At 30.8% G+C, this 21120-nt stretch overlaps 2 protein-coding genes across 9 annotated transcripts in view; one reads left to right on the top strand and one right to left on the bottom strand.

The window, feature by feature from the left end:
- The window catches only part of MCPH1 (microcephalin 1), a 314170-nt gene that overhangs the window by 143171 nt on the left and 149879 nt on the right, over window positions 1-21120 (top strand). For all 5 annotated transcript variants that reach the window (XM_074287951.1, XM_074287946.1, XM_074287947.1 and 2 more), the window contains one exon: window positions 2545-2622. In XM_074287951.1, coding sequence (XP_074144052.1) covers window positions 2545-2622 — 78 coding nt within the window. The remainder of the gene's footprint in view (window positions 1-2544; window positions 2623-21120) is intronic.
- The window catches only part of ANGPT2 (angiopoietin 2), a 72500-nt gene continuing 56642 nt past the window's right edge, over window positions 5263-21120 (bottom strand). For all 4 annotated transcript variants that reach the window (XM_074287952.1, XM_074287953.1, XM_074287955.1 and 1 more), the window contains 4 exons: window positions 17498-17599; window positions 16762-16928; window positions 9930-10060; window positions 5263-5701 (listed from right to left, as the gene is read on the bottom strand). In XM_074287952.1, the coding sequence (XP_074144053.1) occupies window positions 5541-5701; window positions 9930-10060; window positions 16762-16928; window positions 17498-17599 (561 nt within the window). In that variant the 3' untranslated portion in view covers window positions 5263-5540. The remainder of the gene's footprint in view (window positions 5702-9929; window positions 10061-16761; window positions 16929-17497; window positions 17600-21120) is intronic.

Here is a 21120-nt window from a genome sequence, read left to right as displayed (position 1 = left end):
TGTTTAGAATTAGCAACCTGGGCTCAAACTTCAGTTTTCCTATGTAATATCAATATGATTTTTGGACCAGTTCAGATAATTTTTTTGTGCCTTAGTTTTCTTACCTATGGTCTTATGATCTTCCCATAGTCTTTGCCTATATAGATCTTCTTATTCAACCAATTTGAGCTATTCTCTAAATATATCTTATGTTTCCTTACTCAAATCCTTTGTTCATACCATTTCTTCTGCCTTTAAAGTCCTTATCACAAGTCACCAATTCTGTTGTACACATCCATGAACACAATTCAAATTTCACCATCTCTATGAAGCTTTCTTTGTTCTCTCCAACTTTAATTGATGACTTATAAAAATTCCCAAAATTCTTATAAAATTTTGAAATTAAATCTTTGACTATTCCCTTAAACTCAAAATAAGATATTTCTTTCATTAGATATTTTCCCTTCTCCTCCTTCTTTCTTTCCCTTTTCACAAAGTAGGAAATTACATGTTCTAGGTTCCATTTTTCTAAAGCCATGCCCTTTTTAGATGTTTTCTGACATTGGGGATTTAGTGTCATCTTAGCAGAAAAATGATCCAAGTATTATCTTATTATTAAGATTCCTACAGATTAACAAAAGATAATATTCATATCATATCTAATATAATAAGGTGGTCAGTAATCATCATGAGGTGGTGAGATAAAGATAAAAAAGTCATTCTGATAATCTTAAGAAATCTTTCTGCATCCAGAAAAAGATATAAGGGGACTGAATGTAAATCAAGACATGCAATGTTCATTTCTTTTTTCTATTTTTTTTAATCTCCCCCATGTTTTTTTCCTTTTTCCTCTGATTTTTCTGTCCCAACATGATTCATAAAGCAATGTGTATTAAAAATAAAATTATTACAATAAAAAAGCAAAAAATCTTCAAAAATCTTGAAGATCATCTAACAAATATTTTAAGACAACGATCTAACCCTATAATGTCAAAAATAGTTTTAAAGGAGGCTTTAGAAAAATGGAGAGTGGAATTCTGAGGTCCTTGGTTTGAAGGAGATGGGATAGGAGGAAAAGGGGGATGAAAGTAGAGCCCTGTGGCCCACTAATTGTACTCTTTACTTGTTTAGTTATCTTTTTTGTTTGGTTATATACTATCTGTCCAATTAGAATTTTAGCTCCTTGAGAGCTAGGAGCACACTTTATTCCTTATTGTGCACCCACTTAGGTTCCTACTTACATAGGTACACTATGCATATTTGTTCACTAATTAATTTTACTGAGACTTGAGCATGGTCAGAATTCTAGGAATACATTACTTACATGAAGCATGATATAATTAAAAGAGAACTATATATGTAACATCAGGAAAAATCAGGGTTGGAATATATCTTCATTTGGATGAGTGTGTATAAATGGTGTATAGTAAGTATTTTATAAATGTTGTATATCATATGCCATATTTTATTTATATATTCTAGTATCATGATCAGGTCTTTCTTTTTTAAAGCCACATCAGTGATTCAAGCTGGTTGAGTACATACCTTGAGTACATAGTAGATGAACATAAAAGGTTGATGTGAAAAATTGAAAGTTTTAATATACATGACTCTAACCTTGATAATTTTTAGAATGGAATAATTAAGAATCATTCATTGAAAAAACTCAAAATATCTAGTCCACCCCATATGTAGAAACCATGGAAAACACTTGGATTCATTGTAAAAAGAAAAGAAAACATATTGTAGTTCTTCTATAAGTTGTACCAATGTAATTTAATTCTGCCAAATTAACTGTGATTAGAGTGATACATTTAGTGAATATAAAAGAAAATATTTGTTTTCAGGGTGTGTAGACCCTGACTGGAATTTACTGCTGTGAGTCAGATATCTTGGTTGAATTTAAAACAAAACAGAACTTTGAACCTTAACAATGCTACAAGCTAAAATAATAAGAGTCATTAAAGCTTGCCTATGGGATATTGCATGCCTCTAGGACCAGGGAAAGATATTTCCCTTTATAAATCATTAAATAGTCATAAAATGTATTATAGGAATTTTCCATAATGTGAAAATGTTGGCCATTGCTTAAGATAGGGATGCTGATTTAGGAATCACTGTCATGATTGATGTTTGTTATTATTATTATTGATTCTTATTATTTCATTATTATATTGATAATTTTTTGATTAATTTGTCTTTAAGAAATATATAGTAATGATAATAAACTTGAATTATCCTTTTAGTCAAGCTCTAAATGGCTCTGAAAATTGAGTCTCTTTAGGATTTTTCCAAAATATTATACTATGTGTTCATTAAAGATATTACATTCCAGTATTTGGCAATGTAATGTTATAATTGAGTCATCATGAGACTCTTAACCACGTTTTTATTAAAATTTGTAATTTTATTCAATATTATTATTTTGAAAGTGGTTTGATTTTCAGATAGATATCTGTTGCAGAGATGAGCAACTGCTGCTGTTCAGATTTTCTTCTTCCTTTTTTATTATTACCTAAAAGTACAGTAAATCCAGAAATGAACTGCTTTTTGTTCCATTTGTAGGTACTGTGGTCTTTGGAATTTGGCTATTGGGTTTCAGAGGAGCCATATGAACTTTCAGACTACTTCCCTGCAGCTTCTGTAAGTCTAATGCCATTTTATATTTGTGTATGCCATTTGACTTTCTCACCAGATTGTGATAGAATGAAAAGTAAAGAATAATAAATTCCTTTGGTAAGGATGGCAATATGTCTAACTAGGAAGATGTAGATGAAACTTAACCCATTGTTGTCTACCTACTTCCTAGGTATATTCAGAAAATTAAATAGCATTTGTGAACTGACCCAGGAATAAAACTTCCCATAACATACTACAAAAGTTACTTTTAATGATCATAATAACATATTTATACAGCACTTGAAAATTTATAAAGTTCTTTAAAATGAAGTTTAAAATAATTGAATCTGCCTAGAATGGCAGTAGTACATTATCTCCTGCTATTATTTTTATTTCTACCAATGATTGTATAAGCTGTGAATGAAGATAGAATGAGAGAAGAGAATTATAGAATTTTAAAGTATTTCATATAATTCTACAATGAACTTGAACATTATTCAACTCTGAGTCACAATTCCCAGTAAAACTGTTCTCGTATTCACTTTTTTAAAGAGAGTAATTAATATTGTTAATAGTCACTTGAAGACCATGGTAAGGGCAAGGTTATACTGAGGTTGGATTTATTTTTCAAAAGTGTTGACAGAGATGTACAACAATTTAATCTCCAAAATTATATCTGTTCTAAAGATGAATTGCTTGTGTTTTTTTTGTTTGTTTGTTTGTTTTGTTTTTGTTTTGTTTCAAGTCTTTTTTCTCTGTTAACTTAGTTGATGAGTATGCTACATGGGATAAGTTAGCAAGAGAGTTGAACTCTGCCCTACTGTGGTTATCATGATTGTTTATTGTTTTTGTTTTAAGAATACTATTTTGATTTCCTTCTGACTTTACAAATGTTTTTTTTAATAGACTAGGAATGTCCCTCAGCAGGAGTGTGTCTTTTGTTTAAAATAAGGTTTTAGGAATTAAAGTATAAAGGAAAAATAACACTAAATTTCCCCCCCTTAATTAGAATGTTTGTAATAAGTACATGAGTAAATTTATGTGTTTTGTAAGTTAAAATCCACAGTATTGTAGGAATTTTCTTGCAAACTTTCCATTCCAGTTGAGTAACAAGTTTGTCTTTTTCCCTTCACTCTTCCCTATCCCTCCCTCCCCATATCTTTTTCTTACCCATTGCCTGTCATACTATTCATTATACTTGGTTCAGAACTATACTATAGGTTAATTGTAGTCCTTTAAATATTTTTCTCTTACCAAATGCTTTTCTTTTAATATAATACCAATGATGACCTTTTCATCATATACTTACTAGTAAATTCATATTAAAAAGTGTTCTAAGATTCTTTGACTTCTTGGCCATTATATTTTCTTAATAGTAATATGTGAAGGGAAAAACCATGATTTCATTTTGAACTTCTAAGTTTAAGGTATAGTTTCATAAATTGAGGCTTAGTAGCTGTATAAGGATCCAAGTCAGCTTTCCAAAATCACTTTAAACTATGTAGAAATCTGTGATTCAACTGGTCTGTCTATGGAAGAGATTTCAGGAATTTATAACTGGAGTTAGAAGAATAAAATTGTACTTGTAAAACATATAGGAAGTGTTTTATATCTTAAATATTTTTCATGGTTAGAGGACAAATGAAAATAAAATCTTATTGTCTTTATTGATTATTTTCTTCAGTTAAGAAAATTTAGTGGGTAAAATCACTGTGAAATTAAAGTACCATTAAGTGCTTTTGATTGAATTTGAAGCCTTGAAAAAAAAAAAAGTTGTTTTAAATGGAAGCTTTTTTAAACCACAAATTAAATGCTATTCTCTTTCTGAAAAGTATCTCATTAGATAGATAATGGAGACAAAGGATGGGGGACAAAAACAAACACTCACTCTTCCCCAAATTTCTTATTCATGAAATGATATGTATAATTTTCTTCTCTCTCAAAAGCCATTTTTCTTGGTTTGAGTCATAATGATATACTTGAATTTCACAATCATACAAAGCTTGATGATCCTAAGTAAATTAAAAAAAAATTTAAAGTAAAACAATTATCTCTTTTGCTAAGTGATATTTAATTATTTGAGATCATTTTATTTTATTTATTATATTTTATTTTTAGATGGTAAGAAAAATAGTTTACTCTTCATATAAATTGCAATGAAAATACCACAATAAAAATATCAAAGATCTAATTTTAAATATAAGACCAAGAAGTAAGAAATCTGAATGTGTTTGAAATTAAGCAGTCAACAACTCATGTGTAAATATGCTGTTTTTCTGTGATAAAATTCAAAGCTCCTAAATGGAAGAGTAAAAAAATGTAGATTTTCTTTTCTTTTTCCCCATGTATTAATTAAGTAATCTTCTATTTAACTCTGAGGAAATCCCTGGATACAGGTTTTAAGGGCTTTGGGTGGATTTTACAAAGGACAGTTTTATCTTTTTAATACTAGGATGCAAAATTAAGAAACTATGGATATTTACACAATCTACAAACTGCATAAAACAAAATAATCTGGATTTCACGTTTATGAATAATTGAATACTGTAACAAAGCGTTATGTTTAAAGTTAGTGATGCTGTATTATTTATGAATATTGCACAGTTCCAGTTATTTACTTGATAAACTCACACATAACACCAATGATTATGAGAAGAGTCCTTATGTTATTAGAACATCTCTTGAACATAAATTTATTTTCTACAGTCTTTCCATTAGATCATTTTCTTTCCATTTATTTCATATTGTAGGTCTTGTGTTGACTAGTCAAAAAATATAGGTTAAAGTGATGAATATTACAGTGTTGAGGTTCAGAACACGATCCTTTGATGCAAAAGTGCATATTTTCTGATGTGGAAGAAAAGATATGGTGCAGCTGTGTATTTAAATGCTTGGCAAATGAAGTCTCACAAGATGCCATTCACAGAGAAAGTCAAAAAAAATCAGAAATCTGCTGGTCGAATCATCATAGTTGTAGCTTTGAGAGAATACCCTGATCCTTTCCAGTAGTACCACTTAATGCCATTAAACTTGTTTGTGTTCTGCTTCTGTGGGTAGTACATTCCATTTAAGTTGGAAGGACCACAGGCATCAAACCACCAACCTATCAAAAGTGGAAACAGAAATAAATAAGGAAATAGACATGTTAAATATCTCTTTTATGAGCCAAAAGTTTCTTACAAGGGAAAGTATTGTTAATCTAATGCTTTTCTTATCTTAAATACATTTCACAATTTTGAATGAATTACAATGAATATTTTAATAAATTTGATTTTACACGTTTTTCTTCTTTGCTACCCACTAATTGTCCAAACTTATAGAATGCAAACAACCATGTGCATAAAAAGAGTTGTTCTACTACAACTTAAGACTCCCATTAAAAAGATGCATAAAGAAAAGCAGGAGTATGAGTAAAGAAAAACTAGATTAGTAATTTTAAGATTAACTTCAAAGATCTGTAATTTCATGAATATGTGACAATTTATTCCATTGATGAAAACTGTATTACTCCATACCTCAATGTAGAAGTTTACTTACTCCCCTCCCCCTGCAAAAAAAAAGGAGTCTATAGACATTTCAGAAGGTCCATGAATTTGAATATAGAAAAAAATTATATCTGTATTTTTATCACTCCTAACTGAAATTTAATATTTCCTTCAATTATTTAAAAACATTATACTAAGAAAGGATCTCTAGGTTTCATTAAACTGCCAAAGTGCCATGCTTTAGTAGGTGGTCTTCATAAATTCTGAGAAATAAAATTTATCAATTATTTATCACTTGGAAGACATATTCTTGATGATGAGTCTTTCTGAATTTAATTATGCTGAATTTTATCTATCATTACTATTGCTAGCCTCATAGTCGAAACCTATCCAGCTTGTTAAGTCTTTGGGCTTATCAAACACTAGATTACTATTGTCATCAACTACTGTGTTTTTTAAACCTAACCTATTTCACTGATCTACTATGTTTTTTAGCCAGTACCAAATGATTTTTATAACTGCTACTTTATAATATATTTTTAGATCTGATACAGCTAGGCCACTATTCTTTGCATGTTTTTCCATTAATTCTCTTGAAATTCTTGCCTTTTTTTATTTTTTTTTCTATTTTTTCTAGCTCTATAAAGTAATTTCTTGGCATTTTGACTGGTATAGCATTGGATTTTCTTATTTGCTTATTCTTTGTTTTGTCATTAAGTATGTAGGATCTACTAACATTTTGACATATATTATTTCTAAGTGTAATTAAGTTAGTATTTTGATTTAAAAGTCTATATGGTTCCAATTGAATGCAAATAAGACCTTATAGATTTTGTTTTATCAGAATTTATGTTCTACTGTTAATGTATGTATATTACTGCTGCTTATAGTACTACTACCACCACCACTACTACTTACTATTACTACTATTACTAAAACTACTATCATCTGTTACTTCAATCTGGTCCCTAAATTATAACAAAATTTACATAGTGTGATTTAAATTGATTTAATTTGAAATAGTATAATAAATAATAAATAGTATAATAATAGTATAATAAATAATGTATGTGATTCGCAAGCCTATAAAATACTCAGGCCTTGTGTATACAGATTTAAAGATAAGTATTTTCTAAGACCAGTTGAATGATAATTATACAATTTCCATGAAATTTAACCTACTGAATTATTATACCAGCCTGAATTATTTTAACTAGATATGGGGCATGTTTGATTCAGAAAAGAAATCAGAATTTGATTTTTGTTCAATAAAAAGACCTATACTTTCTCCTTTGCGTTGGCTATTCTTCCAAATCTCTGTTTCCATTCCATTTTCAGACCTTAAATTAACATTTAAGTGACAAAATATATTTTCCCTTCTGTAGTTGCACTAATACCTTTTTGTACTTAATTCTTAAATATTTCAAAATGTGTGGGTAGGCTGAAAATATTAAAACTGAGAACTGAGCTAAAAACATAGGACTAGCAAATTAAAGATACATATACCTACATATATACATACATATATATACATATAATATATATGTACATAATATATGTATGTGTATACATACTTTTTTTTTTTAATTCTAAGGAGAATCATTATGGTACAGACCAAGTTGGGATAGTAAAAGTAGAATGAAGATAAGCTTATTTTTATTATCGTTATAGAATGTTTTGTTGGAGTAATTATGATTAATAAGGATGACCTTGTTCACCAAGTAAAAACTAAGGACCCTTACTTTTAGAAATGTAATTAATCTAGCATTTTAATTCTCTTGGGAACTAGACAAGTGATTTTAGAACAAATTTCCTCCTCTTATTCCTTCACCATTATTTCAAAACCATTATTATTACTGATTATTTGAATTATTTTTACAAAGTCTGGTCATGTCTAGGGAAAAAAATTGAAACTTAAATGACTATAAACCTGTCAGAATTTCTTATTTGCTTATTCTTTGCTTTGTCATTAAGTACGGAGGTCACATCTATTAGCATTTTGGCATATATTTCTAAAGAAAATTAAGTTAATATTTTGAATTAAAAGTCTAAATGGTTCCAACTAAGACCTTACAGATTTTGTTTCTTCATACTTGGGGTTCGGGATATTATTACATTTAAATTTTTTCATGACCTGGCATCTCTGAACTAACAAAAAGCTACTACGTTATTTTTGGTCTATATTATTTGTCACAATAACTAAAAGTTAATGTCAGTTTCTGAGGCTTCTGGTCTAATAAAGCAAGTTTTCTAATAAGAAATAGCTACCATTTAAACCTTAGTAGTTTTGTTAATAAAACTTTGAATAGCTTAAGTGGCTATTATTAAAGTTATTTTTGTTTTTGAACAAGTCAGTTATTTTCCTTAAAGGGAAAAAACAAACAAACAAACAAACAGCTTAGATTGGAAGATATTGGACAAGTGCAACAGTGAGAATATAACTTAATATATATCAGTCAAGTTATTATCTAATAATCACTGTGCACTTTAAAAATTATCTCTTTTTTCATTTTGTTGGGTGCTTTTGATTTTCCCATCAAAGAACTAATTAACAAGGCATTTTTAAAAATTTGTGAATTGAGAATGTAGACTGATTTAGTGGAATTCTTGAATTCTTAAGATCTAGATTAGTGTTCTACTACTGCTTTTTTTCCCCCTCATTGATGAGGCAGGTAAGGTTAAGTGACTTTCCCAGGGTCACACAGCTAGTAAGTATTAAATGTTTGAGGTCGGATTTGAACTCAGCTCCTCCAGACACCATCTATTGCATTATCTAGCTGCCTCTGTATTTCTGCTTTTTCTTAACTGTGTAGTGTTGGGCAAGTTACCTGATTTCTGGGCTTCAATTTTTCTCTTCAGCAAAATGGGATCAGTAATATTTGTTCTATCTACCACATAGGGCTATTGCTAGAAACAAATGATATAATAAATATGGAAGTGCTTTGTAATCCTACATCATTATAAAAACATCATTCTGCTATTATAATTATTGATGATATTTGATTTTTAAATGTCAGGAGTTTCTTAGAGAGAATTAAGAAACTCTTCTATTCAAATAATAGCTGATATTTGTATCACTTGTGTATATTTGTATAACTAGCAAAGTAAATACTATGGCTATTCTGATTCCCATTTTATAGAAGAAGAAATTGTAACCTATTGAGAATAAGTGATTTAGCCATAATTACAGAGCTAATTTGACAGACAGGATTTAGATCATGGATTTAGACCTGAAGGTAATCTCAAATGCCATCTAGTTCAATCCCCTCAATATAAATGAGGAAACAAATCTAGGGGAAATAAATGACTTTTCTAGAAGTTGTAAGTAACCATCCAGGTCCAATTTCTTCAAGAGCCAGTATTCTTTCTAGTGTACTTTGAGATATGCTGTGATTTGAACCCAGGTTTCCAGGTCTTTTCCTACTATATCATGCTGCTTCTTACAGTACTGAATTATAGCTTTCTTTCTAGGTAGTCATTCTGAAGATTTTCATGTCTATCTTTTTTCTTCTATTCTTTCCCTTTTTTGTATGAACCTCTATACTTTAGGAATATGCTCAAGATCAGAAAAGATCTTCCTGATATCAGATGTCACTTCTCTTTGCCAGTTTCTCAGTTGTTGGTCTTAACACACGTTTTAAGATATAAAAGTCTTACAAAGAATTTTAGCTTGTTATTCAGGAGCCTAAAATAATGAAAAGCAAATTTTACCTGTCATTGAAACACCTCGAGTTATGAGGTTTGGACTTTGTCAGTAGTCATGCTTTGGAAATTCAAAATTAACTCTATGATACTCATCCTTGCCAATAAAAATAGGAAGACTGAGGAACACAAATTCATTCCTACCTCCTGTTAGCATTTGTGAACATTTGCAAATACATTTGTCATTGTCTGCATCCTTTGTGCTAAAATCATTTCCTGGTTGGCTTATGCTGCTTATTTTGCCTGCTGTCCCAGTAAGTCCTTTAAGGTGAATCCTGTAGCAGAAAGAAAAACAACCAAACAGAAGCTAACTTGTTGATGTCCAGTTGTGGAAAAGTGTTTCACAATGAAAATCCTGGTCAACAGAAGTTGTGTTCTGTCCAAGTACTGATATACACTGTGTTCAAAATATTTTGCAGTAACATAAACAGGAACCAACTTATCAGCAAGGTCTAAGGTAAAAGCGAAACTTGTGGTGTTTGCTTGCATTTAAATCAATGGGGAATACATATGTCCTTCAAATGCATTTTCCTAGTGTTTTAGATAAACAAGAGAGAAAGATGATAAAAAAGATCTCATCTTGTCCAAGGATGATTGTCCAAAGGAGATGAAGTGATTCCATGAGGATGAGTTATTAGGATAAATGAAGTAGGAAATGATTAACAGAACTCTCTAACACTTTCTCAACTCAGTATCAAGTAACTTTTATATTAATAACATAGATAGTAAGATATAGATTTTTTTGGAAAAAGTATATAAAAGTTTATATCATATATTAAAAGTGTTAGGAGGTGGTGATCTTTGGCAATGAGAAAGTACCCATACCAATGAAATTCTGTATCCTTGAAATAAATAATATTCCATAGGCAATATCATGATTTATTGAGTCAAGAAACTCCTTAAAGATCAGATAGTTCTAAACACTTATTTATCTGACTGGGAAACATATAGTTGTTCTGCCTGTTTTTCATGGTTTAAGACCATGTCTAATTTCAAGATAGCATCTGGAGTTGATAGATAAGGTAAATCCTCAGATAAATCCTCAGACTTACCTAGCTCTAAAATAATATGTTTTATCTTAGTAGAGGATCCCCTACTTACTTTTTTCTTCACAAATAAATTTACCTTTGACTTAGATTATACATGCACATGTGTGTATATATATATGAAATGCTATTTATATTTATGTTTAATGAATATATATTTATACATCTATATATTTTCTACAAGCTTTTTATATCAATTTTATTAATAGCACATATCTATTGTTTTACATATACTATCTTGTATGATACTCATAAAAACATAAATTAACATTTAAATGAAATAAATAAATACATTCACACACACACACACACACACACACACACACACACACACACACACACACATATATATATATATATATATATATATATACATATATATATATATATGAATGTATTTATTTAAGTGTTATAAATATATATATATGTATATATATATATATATATATATATATATATATATATATATATATATATATATAGTGAGAGAGAGGGGGGGGAGGAGAAAGAAGGAAGGAAGGAGATAAAAAGAAAAACATTCTATTTCAATATAATTGGTTTCTTTTATACTTATTTTGATACATTTAAAAACTATTCCAAAAAGAGATCCATGGTTTTACCAGAGGCTCCCATGGCACAAAAAAAAGAGCTAAGAACCCCTAAAGTTAATTTTTTTTCCTAATTTAAGAATAAACTGAAGATTAAAGTGATTTGCCCCAAAGCTAGTATACCTCAGAGGCAGTACTCAAAGCCAAGTCTCATTTAACTCAAAATTCAGTGTGCTTTATATTGAATCACTCAATTTTTTATTTAGGTAAAAACTTCTATAGAATAGGGCCATATGTCTATGACTCACTCTTTAACCCCAGCAAAATGATTTTTATAGAGGAGAGTAAAAAAAAGTATTTCAAAAATTTTATATTGATGAAAGTTATCAATGATTTTCAATTGCTTTTCATAATTATAATTTTCAGTAATGTACAGGTGTCTTGAAATTCATTTTTAATATTACTGATGGAATAGACAAAGCTTATGTCCAAGAGAATTTTTTGAGGAGCTTCTTATTAACAGTTCAAATGCTGTGTTCCTGAAACAGAATCACACATTTAAGTATATGAGGAAATCTATGATTAGCACGTTATAAAACCAGACTAAAATTTCTAAAAACCTTGCTGAAGGTCAAGTTAAAAGAGATGATCATAATATTAACAATAACATATTCATTGCTTACATAATCTCACTTGATCCCCATAGCAACCCCAGAAGGTAAATGTTATTAATATCCTTGATTTACTTGTGAAGCTAGCCAGAAGCTAGATGACTTGCCCAGAGTCACACAGCTAGCAAGTATTTGAGAAAAATTTTGAAGGTAAATCTTCTTAGATACAAGTTCATTACTCTTTTCACCAAGCCACACTGCTGCTCAAAATAGCATAATTGATATAGTAAATATTAAAGAAAAATACAATAACCATATTAAAATACTACTGGTAGTTTCACAAACAGGTCAGTAGCCAAATTTCTGAATCACCATGTTACCCTGTTTGTTTCAAACAAGTAGGATTGATTTTGTCAGAAGTTCCTGATTTTTTTCCCCAATCATTTTTTTAATTTTCCTAGTTGCATGCCTATTTCACAGAATAAGAAAAGTAATTTTCTTTTAGTTTCCAAAACAGGTGAATTGTTGCTTTTTTCTTCTGATTGTTAAATTCTTTTTTTCCCCCCAAATTCTTGGTCAATCACTGGGAACATTGAGATTAACTATACTTTTTTTCTCCTTTTCTCTGTTGTATAATTTTTAGCATTTTGGGTATTCATTAAACCTATTAAACCTGTCCAAAAGGAAAACAAAACAAACCAAAAAAGGGTCTGTTGTTCATTAGCAACTCTTATAAAGACTATGTAATTTTAATTCCTACATGGAATATGATTTGTAAATTTTAGTTAGTCACTTCTGAATCTTAGAAGTTTCTTGAAACTGGTTTAAATTGAAATCTGCATAGCATATTTAAAGGTGACAAAAATAATTGATGCAAATATTGATCATATCTCAGATTTTATATATAACATTTAGGTTAAATTTGAGGATTTGTGCACAATTTTTTTGTTATCAATAATGATAATACCCATTCTGATAGGCTTATCTATTCTGACAAAATGGATCTGTTTCTTTTCCAACATTTTGAGACAAATGGAAAAGAAAAAAAAAAAAGATATTCTATACTTTTGTTGCTTTGTTCTTTTGCAGTTATACAAAAGAAAATTCTCTTTTAGCCACAATAAATTTCATCTTAGCACTGGCATAACTTAACACAATAACAAATTCTTAAAATATATAATATCTCATTCTAATAGCCAAGTAAATTAAATCAGGTTTTAAACTGTTGCTTTTTATGGCTCATTGAAACATTGATTGAATGTCACAAGGAAGTATCTATTTACAATTTAGTGTAGAATAATTATATTTTAATAATGTCAATGAGCAGGGGTAATGACCCATTTATCAGTGGTTCCTCTATAAACATTCTAATTCTTTAATTTTTGTATGTTTTCTTTTTTTTTGAGAAGTGCACTGCTGTAGATTTTAAGTGCTTCCAGATGAAAAACATATTTAACTTGGAGTTGAAACAATGGTATACTATTTATAACTTAAAATGCAGTAAAGTTTTGAACCATGTTAGAGTAAATATGAAGCTAGGATAAGATTAAAGGACCTTTCTCCCCCTCCCCCATCACCAGTCCCTCTAAAGAAATAATAAAAGCCTCTTCACTCCTTTTGAGGAGCTTCTCAGTTCAAATGCTGATTCTGAAACAGAATCACACATTTAAGCTACAAGGTTACAAGGTGCACTACACTAACAATTGTATAGTTTTTTTTTTTTTTTAAGTGAAAAAACAAGGGGGAAATTTGGACCTTAGCCAACTTATCAAGTCTACCCTGAGCTAAGAATGTTTGTTCTGAAATTCAGTTTATTTCCGTACCTGCTTAGATTTGGTCTTTCCATTAAGTGTGGAAGATATGAGTCAGGGAATAATGAGAGATGAGTATGTAGAGGTAGAGGTTTTAGAAAATTTTTGATATGTTTTACATTTTCTTTACTAAAAGTAATTGTTTCTGACCATTTATCTTGAAATTTAAGAATGAGTCTAACATGTTAAACAATGCATTTGCTACCTCTGGAATCATTTTCCTGATTTCAAGTCCCTCAGTTTAATATTTACAGGTTATAGGTAAATACCTATTATGTATTGGGCACTGAGAATTTTCCCTTTTTTATGGGTAAGTTCAAACCTATAATTTCATTAACATGGGGAATATTCAATGGGGAAAGGCCTTTCATTGATGCATATCAGCAACTTAGAAGAAAGTTGTTCCAGAACACTGAGAAGATAAATAACTTGCTAAGATCCTAAAGCTAGGACAAGTTAGGCACAGAATTTGCACCTACTTCTTCCTGAGCCCAGCACAGTATGATATTACACTGGCTCTTCTTTATTTGGATTACATAGACAAAACTCAAACATTTGCTCCCACTTAGATCCTATGTTCTACGACTCTTGAGTCATGAGTGGGTAGAGACCCACTCTTTTTTTCTGAAATGGTGTCCTTATTGAATTCTACTAGGCAATTCTTTTCCCTGTCTTTTCTCAAAATCCTACCTTATTGTACCTTCTCAGATCCTTTACGTAGGAATCCAATAATAATACCTCCAGGATCTCTAATATCTCTTATTTTCTTTTCTTCAGTCCAATATATAGGCATGTCTCTATGTACTTGTGGATTTTGGTTTTTTTTATATGTTTATATGTTTGTTTGACTTTCTCATTCATTAAATTCTGTGATAACTGTTACTTTCAAATGCTTTACAATTTTCCTAGGAACACACTAGATAATCTCATCATTTATATTTTCCTTATTTTTTTGTTTTTTGTTTTGAGATTCCATCAACAGGTTATGATTGGTTATCAACAATATGTCAGGTACTTTGCTCTGTGATAGAGAGGCAGAGACAAAAAATGAAACATTCTTGTTCTCAAAAAGCTCACAAGACTATGTACCCTTAGCACAATTTAGCACACATAAATACTTAAGAAATGCTTGTTTCCTTCCTTCCCTTATTTCCTTCTATCCTGTTTACTGACTATTATAACTTATTGACATAAAATCCTTGACAACTATTCACCAAAGGCAAGAGAACGTGAATGCTACTTAAGAAACTACAAGTGTGTACAAGGCAATAAGTACAGTGTGCTCTGCCTGCAACCAAAAAACCATGAATTTCTAACTCCTTAGCTAAAAGCATCCCATGCACTTTTCTATGACAAAAATAACATAGGACTTGGAATTAGAAGATTTAGATTTACATCTTAATCTTAATGTTTTATTAGGCCATAACCAATTGTCTTCTCTTGAGTTTCAAAAATACTTCTATCATGAGATTGTTGTGAAGAAAATATTTAAGGTACAACAGTAATTGAATTCTCATCAGTATAGTGGAAAGGGGAATGAGCATTTTACATTATATAAATCCAAGTTGTTAATGGGCAGCTAGGTGGCAGAGTAGATAGTGTTTGACCTGGATAACTAAGACTCATCTTCCTGAGTTCAAGTCTGGTCTGGTCTCAGATACTTATTAGCTGTGTGACCTAGAAAAGTCATTTAATCCTGTTTACCTTAGTTTCCTCATCTGTAAAAAAAAGCAGGAGAAGGAAATGGCAAACCACTCTAGTGCCTTTGCCAAAAAACAAACAAACAAACAAACAAAAAAAAAACGCTCTAAATGGAGACACAAAGAATCTGAAATGTCTGAACAATGATACATTGTTAAAAAACAAAAACAAAAACTGGTAGCTTGTTCTGGGCTTCCACAATAGTAACATTATATACTTTTAATGACTCCTCCAAGTAACACTGTCATTCAGCCAATCCATAGGTAATCTCAAAAAAATTATATTTGTTTAAGAGCTTCTGAAGATATTAAAGTTGAATTAATTTTCTATTATTCTGTCATTATGACAAAACTATCTTAAAAGGCATGAAGTGTAAAGAAAAGGCTTTTATGGAGATGAAATTTCTGTGGTTTTTAAATATTTAAATAAGGAAGAAAATGAACTCATTTCAAAAGAATTTGGATTTAGGGGCAAAAAGAGATGTTGGTTTATAGATTTACTGCCATTATGATATAATAAGAACTAAACATTGATAACTAAGACCAGAATAAAGCAGTATATTGAGGATGAAAATGAATTGGCTTTGGAGCCAGAGGACCCTAGGTTCAAATCTTAGGATTTTCATTTTACTTCCTAGGAGATGCTGGACAAATCACTTCACCATTCTGAAACTGTTTCCCTATCTGTAAAGCCTGGGAAGGGGAAGGAAAGGGGAAAGAAGGAAGGAGAAAGAAAAAGAAAGAAAGGAAGATAGGGAGAAGAAGAAAGTTTAAAAAAGGAAGTACTGAGGACTATTACATGGCAGCTACTGGGCAAGCACTTTACAAATATTATCTCATTTAATCCTTACAATAACCTTAGGAAGGGGGTGTATTATTATCCCTATTTTGCAGTTGAGGAAACTGAGGTAGACAATGATTAAGTGCCCAGAGTCACAAACTTCATCATAAATGTTCAAGGCTAGATTTTAACTCAAGTCTTTCTGACTACAAGCATTCTATCCATTTTTTTAGATCCAGTCTTTTTAAATTTGGAACCTATCAGAAAACAAAATATAAATACATTTTACCTCATTAAATTATATAGTAAATTAGTGACCAAATAAAAGTGTAACAGGTAAAATGTTTTCCTACTTCCAATAGTTTTTTGTTTGCTTTTTTTAAGTCTTGAATATTTAATGAGCATCATTTATGAGAAAATTTTTTAATTGATCCAACAATCATTTTATAAAATTCCTTACTTGTATTCAATATGCTTACCTATAGTTGAGTTCTTCACTTGAAAGATAGAAATGTTCATATAATGAATATGCCTCATTTCCTTCCCAGTCTTTAAGATGTATTTTAAGGACATAGCGTTGTTGATTAGTCAATTGGGAAACAAGCTCATTTCCTAGCCAGTATTCTCCAGCAGGATCACCAAATCCCTGTAATTTAATTTTTTAATTACTTACTTTGTTTTCCTTTATAGTTTGAAATTAACAATCTGTCAATTTAAGTTGTAATCACTGAATCTTTCTATGGAAATTCATTTCCTCCATATAGCTTTAGGGTCTCTAATGCTAAAGAAATAGATTTCACCAGAGACAAATTTATGGACTAGAAGCATTACAAATGGACTGGTAGCATAAGAACTTGGAGAGGGGGGCAACTGCCTAACGTAATAAAAATAATTAATTCCATGCAAATTATAGGTGTAAAGACTCATGAAATAGTTTATTTAAAAAAAAAAAAAGATGATGAACTTTCCTTTAAAAACAAACTTTCCATGTGCTCTTTAACTGTGTGTTCATTAGATAAGTTGTCTTTGATTTAGAGACATATTTAATCTGAAAACCAAAGAATGAATGCAACGTTTTCTTTTTTTCAAAGGGCAAAGAAATGTTTGGTAATTTGAGATAAGTTCTCTTCCTTAAGATATGTAAATTTAGAGAAAAATGCTTTTCATGAAAAATAATATAATTTAAGATAAACTGAATCCTAGCATTGTGCATACCATTTTATATTCTTTCCAACTGCGCTGAAAATCAGTGCTGCCATCTTCTCGCTTCTGAATAATTGTCCATCCACCTCCATTTGTTTCCATGTCACAGTATGCCTGCCAACAAGAAATGTAGTCTTATTTTATGCAATAATACAGATTTAAATACCTATGTAGTTCCCTGACTTATATTAATAATTATCTTTGAAGTGGAGTGGAAGGAATAGCCACCTTTGGTAAAGTAAAAAATTATGCTGAGAAGCTCTTCTAGGGGACAAAAAGAATAAGGTTTTGATGACTATGAAAAAGAGTAGAAAATATTAAAGATTATCTGATATCTTGGCCCCACCTGTCTTCTAAGCCAATCTGCAGAACAGTTGGAGGAATGTCTAGTTTTTTCTCCACAGAGATTTTTTGGACATGAAAGTACAATTCCTGATCCTTATTGATCTCCTTAAAATGTATAAAAAGGGATTTGTTTCCCAAAATTCTGTGGTAGGAATTTATTGCCCAGTCCTGAAACCTCCAACTATGGAGTTCTTTAGAATTCAGTATTATGGAATGTAGATCATTGTTCCTAGTTCAAGAATATGAGTAATATCAGGTTGTTTCTTAAGTTCACTGGTACATCCTTCTGTAAATTCTATTCCTCATACCCTGGATTCAGTATTTTGGGTACTTTATTCCCAGTAAAATACTTAGTAACAGTGCTCTTTTCTCCTTGTGCTCTTTTTCCTATTAACATATTTATTATTTCTACTTTTAAAATATTCAGTGCATTTCAAGATTTATTCTTAATATGAAAAATCATTTTATAGGATAAACATGCATTCTTAATTTCAACTTAGTTGATATTTTATTATGAAATTACAAAGTTCTGAAAATGATTAAATAGTTTTCAATAAGGACATTGTTATATAAAAAAAAAATGTTCCAGAATATAAGATAATTTCCCAACCACATACAAAGGAGTGTACATTAAAATTAGGATTCAGAAACATTTACAAGTACTTTTTTTTTTTTTTTTGTTTATATTTTTAGTGGCTCTAAGTTTGAATTTTACACATTCATTCATTTATTTGATGAAAATCATTTTGGTATAAAGAACAAAGTTAAAGAAAAAGCTTCTCATCGTTTATAAATTACTCAAAGATCATTTATAATAGTGATTTGTGCATATCCCATTAACCTGCAACATGACAGTTAGCTCTTTGAAGATACATGCAATGTATATCTTATGATTGTCTTAAACTAAGGACTTTACTACACTAAAACAGAGATACAAATGAATAGGGAAAATAGCCCCTGCCCTCAAAGAGGGGACACATAAAATTTAAAAATGTAAATAAAACTACATACAAAGTACAAATAGAGATGATGTTCAATTATTTCAGTCATATCAAACTCTGTGACCCATTTGGATTTTCTTGGCAAAGATTACTAGAGTTGTTTGCCATTTCCTTATCTAGCTCCTTTTACAGATAAAGAAGCTAAAGTAAGCAAAGTTAAGTGATTTGACCAGGATCACACAGCTAATAATTATCTGAGGCTAGATTTTAACTCAGAAAGATGAGTGTTCCTCATCATGGGCCCTGCCCTCTATCCACTGTGCCACCTCACTATAAACAGAATAAATGGAAAGTAATCTTCTCTGGGAAGGCAAGAGCAGGAAATATAATTTGAATTGAGTTTTGAGGGAAACTAAGAAGCTGTGAAAAGGAATAACATTCCAGACATAAAAGACAGATTGTAAAAAGACCCAGAAATGGGAGATGAATAGATTCATATGAAGAATAAGTAAATCACTCCCCATATGTAATCTGTTGCCAAGTCTGATACCTTCTTTATATCTTTTATATTATTCTCCTTCGATCTGATATTACCACCATTCTGGAGTTGCTGTCTACACCTCATGCCTTGGCCTACTTTATAGCTTGCTTGGTAGTCTCCCTCTCTCAAGAATCTTCCCACTCTAGTCTATTTTCTACTTAGCTGTCAAATTAATCTTCCTAATCAGAACTAATCAGATCTGATCATGCTATTATCACCACCATGCCCCACTCAAAAAATTCCATTGACTTCCTATCATTAACCTCCAGGATCAAATATAAAGTTCTCTGTTTGCTATTCAAAGCCCTTCACAACCTGACTCCCTCTTTGTATTCCAGGGACTTTGTATGTACTTTGTATTCCAGGGACACTAGTCTCCTCACTGTTGCTCACCAATACCAGTCTTCAGATTTGGGCTATTTTATTATATTCTCCATTTCTGGAATACTCTCCTTGCTCATCTCTGCCTCCTGGATTCCCTAGCTTTCCTCAGGTTCCAGCCCAAATCCCATCTTCTACAAGAAGTCTTTTCTGGTGCCCTGTAATTTTAGTTCTTTCCTTCTTGCTTGTCTCCAATTTATGTTATATATCTGTGGACTGTCTTTTCCTTTCTATATAGTCACAGAGCTCAGTACAGTGCCTGGCAAACAGAATATGTTTAACTGACTAACTGACTAGCTGGATCATAGTGTCTGTGGAATAGAATAAAGGACCAGAAGAGGCCAGGTTATAAAAAGCTTTAAAAGCCAAACTGAGGAGTTTTTATTTGATGTTCAAAGTAATAGGAAGGCTTTGGAGTTTATTTGAGTAAGTGATCACATGCTAAGACTTATACTCAGGAAGATCACTTTGGTAGTTGGGTGAAAGAGAGATTAGATTAAGTAGACTTCAGGCAGTGAGACCAGTTGAAAGAAAATGAAGGTCTGAACCAAAGTGGGTCTGTATGAAAAGAGCACTATGAGAAGTGCTGTGAGGGTAGAAAATTAAGACTCAGCAAAGGATTGCATATATGGGCTAAGTGAGAAAGAGAAATTGAAGATGATAAAAAGATGCTATTCTGGGGGTCCAAAAGGATTGTGGTATCCTTGAGAATGACCAAATAATCTAAATAAATATCTATTGTTTTTTAACTCCATTGGTGATAGAGCTGTGGACACTTTTTTGTTTTGTTTTATTTTGTGATGACTATCGTGACTTGGACAGATTTATTTTTAAAGAGGAGCTTACAAAAAATAGATTATGAGGGTTACAGTTAACTGGGTTATGTAAGTTTAACGGAAAAAAATTTCAAATAAAATAGTTTGCATAGCCAGAAGGAATAGATGCATTAAGTGGAAACAGTTCAGTAGATTTTATCTGGATCAGAAATGCAGGAGGCTTCAGATAGTGCCAATAAAGGCATTAGCTTCTTGGATTACAACAAATCTGAGGGTACTTAATGCATTTGATTAACATTCTGTTGCATGGTTCAAAGATCTGGTATCCCTGCTAATAGTAGAAATAAAGCTTGGATTTTCTTTTAGAAAATCATGCTTGAGTTAATTTTTATGCATCAGCTGTAAACAATTAATTGAAAAACAAAAGCAGACATGAATTCAATGTGATAATCCTAGTAACTGGGGACCCATATTTCTGACAAATAAGGAGACTGCTGTACCCATGAGCAGCCATTCCTGGGACATACATGACTGTAGAATTCTCTTTTTTTGCAGAAATTTTTTATGAATATTGCAAACTAAAGTATAAGTTTTCCTTAGAATCAAAAGATTTAGAATTGGAAGGAATTCTAAGGATCATCTAGTCCAGTT

This window comes from Sminthopsis crassicaudata, chromosome 2 (genome assembly GCF_048593235.1).
Source record: "Sminthopsis crassicaudata isolate SCR6 chromosome 2, ASM4859323v1, whole genome shotgun sequence".
Taxonomy (NCBI): domain Eukaryota; kingdom Metazoa; phylum Chordata; class Mammalia; order Dasyuromorphia; family Dasyuridae; genus Sminthopsis; species Sminthopsis crassicaudata.
Note: the sequence above shows the minus strand (reverse complement) of the source record. Positions and strands in the feature narration are given on the sequence as shown.